Genomic DNA, 6,847 nt, shown 5'->3' on the forward strand with positions numbered 1-6,847 from the left:
CCCCCCCCCCCCCCCCCCCCCCTTTTTTTTTTTTTCGCACATATGTAAAACTGGGGGTTTAAAAAAAAAAAAAAAAAAAAAAAGAAAAAAAAAAAAAAAGAGAGAGAGAGAGAGAGGCAAGGCAGCCCGATCCAGGGATTCGGAGGCATCCCGCTAGCGATCAGCTGACGCGCCGAGCCGAGCTGCAATGTGTTGCTTATTCATTTTGTACGGTGGGAGCTGCCGGGAATAGCAGAGAGCTGAACTATGCCTCTCCTACAGCCGCGCTTGTGCAGACAGAGGGGTGAGAGAGAGGCAGCCGCCGCGGGAAGAGCACAGCCGGACTTTCTCCTTGTTTTTATCCATTTCTGCAGGATCATGTATTTATAAGGGATGAGGTGGGCCACAGGGATCGCAGGCCTGAGGTGCGGCCTACCCAGTCAGTGCAGAATCAGGCCCTCCACTACCGGAACCGAGAGCGCTTTGCCACAATCAAATCAGCATCTTTGGTAAGAGCCCCCCCACCCCATCCCACCCCACCCCAGCTCCGAGCCCCCATCGCCTTCCTCTCCTCCCTGTGCTGTTGGTGGTGTTGGCATAGCAACTGGATATTGCACTGAAAGAGATTTTTACCTCTGTGTGTGTGTGTGTGTGTGAGAGAGAGAGAGAGATGTAAATGTGGAATATATTTAATTTCTCTGTGCATTTCCACTGTATGCGAGATAACCCACCTTCCTGGGTGAAGTTAATATCATTTCATCCCTCCTCCCCCCCATTTCCCACCTATCCCTTTTGTTAATATATTTATTTGCATGTGCTTAAAGTGTGTTATGAGCTGTGTGAGAGGTGCTGAAACGCTGTGGAGGTGCAGATGCAGATGGGGTTTGGGAACAATAAGATCCCCGCTGCCCGCCTGAGCCGCTGCCTGTTTTTTCATTCATTCATTTATTTCAAGCAACTGTACCGTGACTGCATTTTCCAGCTTGATCCCTCGGAAGGATTGCTGGGCTGCGATAAGGGAGAGAGAGGGCTTACAGTGGGCTGTGGGCTTACAAAGGGGAGGGGGATGGGATGAATCCATCAAGATTTGTACTATTGCAAATGTGATTGCTGTGGATGCCTTTGTAGTAGGGAAAGGGGTGTGTGCCGGAAGAGTTAGTTGTGTGCCGCCTCCCCCACCTCGGGCTGCGGTCGGGAAACAGCCTTTTCGGGGGGAAGCACCGAAAAAATGGCCCTTCAGAGCTAAAATGAATGTCATATTAAATATTTCAGCCCGATGGTATTAGAGGTCAGATGGACGGGGAGCGTTAGAAAGTACCCACGGTCTGGCCATGGCACTTGCTCAGTGCTATGACATCATCCTGGACCAACCCCGAAATTACACCAGCGAGCCCTCCCCTTCCCGCTTCACCCTCCCTCCACCGTGGGGGTTCTCCTTCCATACCACCATTTCTTGATCCCCCAAATCCCTTCCCATTTCTGCCTGCAAAAGACACAGTGTGTGTGCGTGTGTGTGTGTGAGTGTGACCACAGCAAAAGGTTGTGAGGGGAGGGGAAAAAGCAGCAGCAGTGCCAGCAGCCAAAATTTTCCTGTGTGATTGTTGCTGCTGCTGCTGCTGTTAAAATCTAAAATGATGCTGTGGCATTCCTGGGAGCGTCCAAGTCCCATCCTTTGCAGGTGTGCTTTGGGGTTCCTGTACCCAGAGTGCTCCCCAGGCCGGTGTCCCCTGCTCCCCTTTCCCTCCCTGCTCCCCCCCCAGTTTAAAGAGTGACCTAGAAATGTGTGTGTTAAAGGACTTCATGCAGCACACCTGACACAGGCAATGCTTCCTGGTCTCCTGGAGACCCTCTGCCCTGGGAATTTTTCCCTTTTGTGTGTGTGTGTTTGCACCCAGGGTAGTGCCAGCACTACTGCCTGCACTGAGCAGATAAAAGTAGGACCCAGTTAGGTTGGCTGGAGGGAAGAAATGATGAATGACTCAAGTATCATACTCCAAACATACATACAATTTCATTGATAAATTGATATGTGTGTTGAATATATTCATGTTCTTTTACTCCCTGTGGAAAGCTGCTGCACCTTCTGTCCTGCCTGAGCAGCAGAGTCCATAACTCCTGTCTTCCTTGAATTTGTCACCCCCTGGGGCTACTTGGGTGGCTTGGAGGGATTGCATGACCAGGTCCCTTTGGGAATTAATGGAAGTATGGGCTGTGAGGTATTGCCAGACCTCTGGGGAAGACAGCTCATGTCACAAGGTCACTCCTAAATCCCATGGCAGCCTCCTGTGGGGCTGGGACTGTGTCTGCCTTAATTCCTTGGTCACTTGGATTTGCTAAATCTCTCTGCTTTGGTGACCAGGTGCTGATAAAGATAAAATCAATCCTGGGTGGGGAAGGTGGTTGGCTTTCTGGAAAACTTCTCTTTTTTGGGTTTTCTGTGGAACATGCTCTGAGAGGGACCGTTTCTGGGCTCACGGGGGGAGAGCTTTGGGTGCACACCTCAGGTGGGCAGTACCTGCACAGCACAGTGTCTTTGGGGGAGTGGGAATCACACTCATTAGCTCCTAAATTGACCAGCAGGTCTTTGGAAAAGCACATGGAATTATGAGTCTTGCAAAAGCTCTCTTGTCCCCACCATACACACACACATGTATCCCCTTCCAAGTGTAGAGGGAAGTTCCCAACCTTGGTACTCCAGGAAGTGTTGGTGTGTCCTTAGCTTCTGGGGTTACATGGTTGGGGGAGAAGTTTCCCTGCGTTTACCACAGAAATATTCCACTGTGATGAGCTTTCCCTTTAATAATCTTGCATTCCCACCTCTTCATGTTCCAAAATGGAAATCCAGAGGGAGGGAAAAACCCCCAAGTTTAAACCTATTGCACAGAACCTGGGTGCCAGTGCCTGTGTCTGAGGTGCCCACGTGGTGTCAGAACACTTTCCTGTCGCTGTGGATTCGGTCACCACTCAGTGCCTGGGTGATGTCAGTGGGCAGTGATGCCAAAAGCTGCTGCTCCTCTGGCCGAGGGAAAACTTCTTCCAGCCTTTCTGTCTCCTGCTGAACTATCTATGGAGAGGGCAGGGTCAGTCATGGAGCTGAGAGTGACCAAAAGGTGTCTGGAATTTACAGCGCGGATCAGAAATTCAGACTTTATTCACCTCTCCGTGTTAATTTACTCTTTCTATGGCATCTGGAAAAGATTATTCCTGTGTGAATGGATGTCCAAGATCCCACAGTGTTTTAAAAGCAAGCTTTGATGGTTCCCTACATCCTTGTGGCTGCCCATCAGTGGGTTTCTCAGCAGCTGGGAACACCTTCCCGGGCACAGGAAGGTTGTGCACTTGGGAGCATCAGGTGGCTTGTATTGCAGAGAATCAGAAAATGGGAGTTCTGACCCCAAATTCAATAGTATGGGGTGGTATTTGGGTGTAAAAACTTCTTTTTATGGGATTTGCTGAACACCACCCTCCAACATGAAAGCAGGGCAGTGGGATAGAAGAAAAGCACCAAGTCTGGGGGCTGTTCACTCCACAGCTGTTCCTGGTGGTGCAGTCCAGGGTCTGGGGCCTCAATTCCTTGTTATTCAGCCTTAGATCAGGATACTGCAGATGGAGGGAAGACTGGCATTCCTGAAAGGAAGCTGGATCTATTTCCAAAAACAAGCTGAAGCAGTTTCAGCGAGTGCAGGGGTCACAGGAGAACTCACATTAGGCAGCTGAACACTCCAGATGACCCAGTGATCTTCAGAGTGATTCCCCTGCCTTGTTGCTCTGCAGAAGCATCATGTGAATCAGAAGCAAGCTGGACAGTCTTCCAGAGAAAACAGTGGAAAGAACTATCCCCAAAGAAACAGGCTGTGAATGTACCTTTCTGGTCTTTCAGGAGTGCCTTGATATTACTCAGGTTAAATTAAAAAATGAGCAAATGTGGGTTAGAAAATTGAAGGAGCTTAACTTTGGTCATAATTCAATCATCGATTTTAATAGTCATTTTTTTCCTAGATCACTTTTCTCTTTAATCATTTTTTGTGGTAACAGAAACCATCACTCACATGGAACAGTGGTGGAAAATACCCTGCATATTTCTGCTGTTGCAGGGAAAGTTGCCATGTGAAATGGAGATCAGGTACCTACCACATCTCCATATTCTTTTGCAGACTATCAATGATCCATAAATTAAAAGTTACAACTAGAAATCTAAGCCTTGAAGCTCAGCAAGCTTTTGTTTGAAAAGAAGGGCAGAGGTTCTGCATGGTGATAAGACTACACATATAGTTATTTTCAAGTGAAAGTTGTTTTTTAAATGTGTTCAGAGATGCACTGATCTGCACTTCTGGGTACCTTTCAAGCTTGACCCCTTAAATCCCCACTTCCTCATGCATCTCCTCAAAAGCTGCTTTTACAGTTCTCAAATTAAGTGATCAAATAGTTAAAGCTTCATGAAGTCATCATAGAATCACAGGATGGTTTGGGTTGGGAGGGACCTTCAAGCTCATCTCATTCCACCCCCTGCCATGGGCAGGGACACCTCCCACTAGCCCAGGTTGCTCCAAGCCCTGTCCAGCCTGGCCTTGGACACTTCCAGGGATCCAGGGGCAGCCACAGCTTCTCTGGGCAACCTGTGCCAGGGCCTCCCCACCCTCCCAGGGAAGGATTTCTTCCTGACATCTATGACATCTGATTTCCTAGAAAGATCAGGCAGTGTGGACACTGTTTCAAAGGCCTTGGCATTCTCTTTGAAATCTAAATGCCAGCAAAAGAAGGTTGTGAGCTCCAGGATCTGCAGAGCCAAATGTCCACATCCACGTGAGCAGGATTCCCTGGATGTAGCCAGGACAGTGACACCAGGGCAGCCTGGCTCCCAAACCAGGTGCCTTCACATGAAGCTGTTCCCTTGCACCCTTTTCTGCTGAAGCAATGACTTGTTATTCCAGAGGGTTGAGTTTCTCCAAATGGACTCATCAGGCTGCTGCCTTGGTAGACCTTTGCTCTAAAATTTCCGAACTTGTTCTTTCTCATCTCTGAGTTCTTCTCTTGCTCTGAGAAGCTGCTGGTGGAGTCTTGCTCAGTGCTCTGCTTCATCCAGCACAGAGGAGCTCAGTATTTTGGTTATCAGGAGGTGAGAATAACTGTCCTTTAGGAAAGGGTTTAGTGTCTTGGTTAAACAATGTAGAAAAAGAAACTCTGAACAGCTGCTGGTTTGGAGGAGAAGTTGTGAGCTCAACTCCCTTATGTAAAGCAAAAATCTTGGAGGGGTGAAAGAGAGAAAGTTTGGATTTTATGGCAAGTGAACTGCCTGTGGGAGTAGGTTGGAAAAGACATCTCTCTTCTCAGTTCTGTGTGTGCCAAAGATACAGAGAGATAAGAAACTGAGAAAATGTCATACCTTAATAAAAGCTGTTCTGGTTTGTACAGGTTTTTGGTTCTGCTGATGACCTGATTGATTATTGTGTGCTGCAGAGAGAGCTCCAGGAAACTGCAGCTTTCTGCTGTGAAGGATCCTGACATTTTCTGGTTATGTGCAGAACAGATTTGGCAGCAAGCAGTTCAGTTGTCATCTTTTTCCCCATCCTAGTCTACGGGGTTATGGCTGGGGGCTTCCTCATGAGGGGCAGCACCAACCTCTGCTCTCTGTGAGCAGGGACAGGACCCAGGGAACAGCTGGAGTTGTGTCAGAGCAGGGTCAGGTTGGATCTCAGGGAAAGGTTCTTCCCCCAGAGGCTGGTTGGGCACTGCCCAGGCTCCCCAGGGCAGGGGGCACAGCACCAAAGCTGCCAGAGCTCCAGGAGTGTTTGGACAACGCTCTCAGGGACAGGGTGGGATTGTTGGGGTGTCTCTGCAGGATCAGGGGTTGGATTTTCATGATCCTTCTGGGGCCCTTCCAGCTCAGGATATTCTGAATAGTTCATGGAATTCCAAGTGTCGTCGTCTAAGAACACCAGAAAGGTGATTACTGGAACATCCCCAAATTTCCTTTTTAAAATGGTTGCTGGAGCTGTTCATTCATTAGGGGCTTAATCTTTAAAGCCATAATCCTTTATTCATTCATGCTTAGTCTGAAGGACTTCTCTGGTGCTGAACTGGGCATGTTCAGTAACTAATGTTCATTCCTTCCAAATCCATCCCTCCCTGAGATCACCATGTGCAGACTTTGTCTTCGAAGTCAGAGTCCTGAAGAGCACTGGGCTTGACTGGAGATTATGGTGATGAATTAAGTCCTTATCATGTGCACCTGAATGCAGGCATTAAATCTATGAGATGACCACCAAGTCTGCTCTTCTTCTCCTCTCTCATCTTCAGGAATGGAAAGCCACGTTTTGTTTTCTTCAGACTTTTTAATGTCTCATCTTCTGAAAGGCCTTATCAGCTAAGCTTGTAATTAGGAATTGCATCCTATTGTTAGGGATAAATATCCCAGACTGAATGGGAAATCTTTCCAAGATGGAATTCTTGTCATGATAAAGCTGAGTAAAACTGGAAATGGGGTGAAAAAAAAAAAAAAGGATAACAGTTAATGATTTTTGCTGTAAATAAAACAAGTGCATGTTCTACATCTCATTAGAGATCAGGCCAAAGGGGACACTGGTGAAGTTCTTAGAGGGTTCCTAGATCCATTTTTCTCTTCTGCTCTTGCTGTTGGCTTTGTTCTGCCAACTCCTGGGAACGGAGTGTGCCGTGCAGAACGTCCCACTGCTCACAAAAGGGCTGGGCCTCAAAAATAGCACATCCAGGAAGATCTTGTGCTGCTGCGTGGAGGTTCCCGTGTCTCTGCAAGTGCCTGACCAAGTCTGTTCTCCCCAAGCTGGATGTCATTCGACATGGTAAATGGCATGTGTGAAGTGTGGGGGGGTTTGCCTGTCTTACCTGGCAT

At 48.0% G+C, this 6,847-nt stretch overlaps 1 protein-coding gene across 2 annotated transcripts in view; it reads left to right on the plus strand.

Annotated features, from left to right (window-relative positions):
- TAOK3 (TAO kinase 3) overlaps positions 1–6,847 on the plus strand; it is an 80,407-nt gene that overhangs the window by 64,271 nt on the left and 9,289 nt on the right. For both annotated transcript variants that reach the window (XM_017831337.1, XM_017831338.1), the window contains exon 14: positions 354–488. In XM_017831337.1, coding sequence (XP_017686826.1) covers positions 354–488 — 135 coding nt within the window. The remainder of the gene's footprint in view (positions 1–353; positions 489–6,847) is intronic.

This window comes from Lepidothrix coronata, unplaced genomic scaffold, assembly GCF_001604755.1.
Source record: "Lepidothrix coronata isolate B3197 unplaced genomic scaffold, Lepidothrix_coronata-1.0 Scaffold189, whole genome shotgun sequence".
NCBI classification, from domain to species: domain Eukaryota; kingdom Metazoa; phylum Chordata; class Aves; order Passeriformes; family Pipridae; genus Lepidothrix; species Lepidothrix coronata.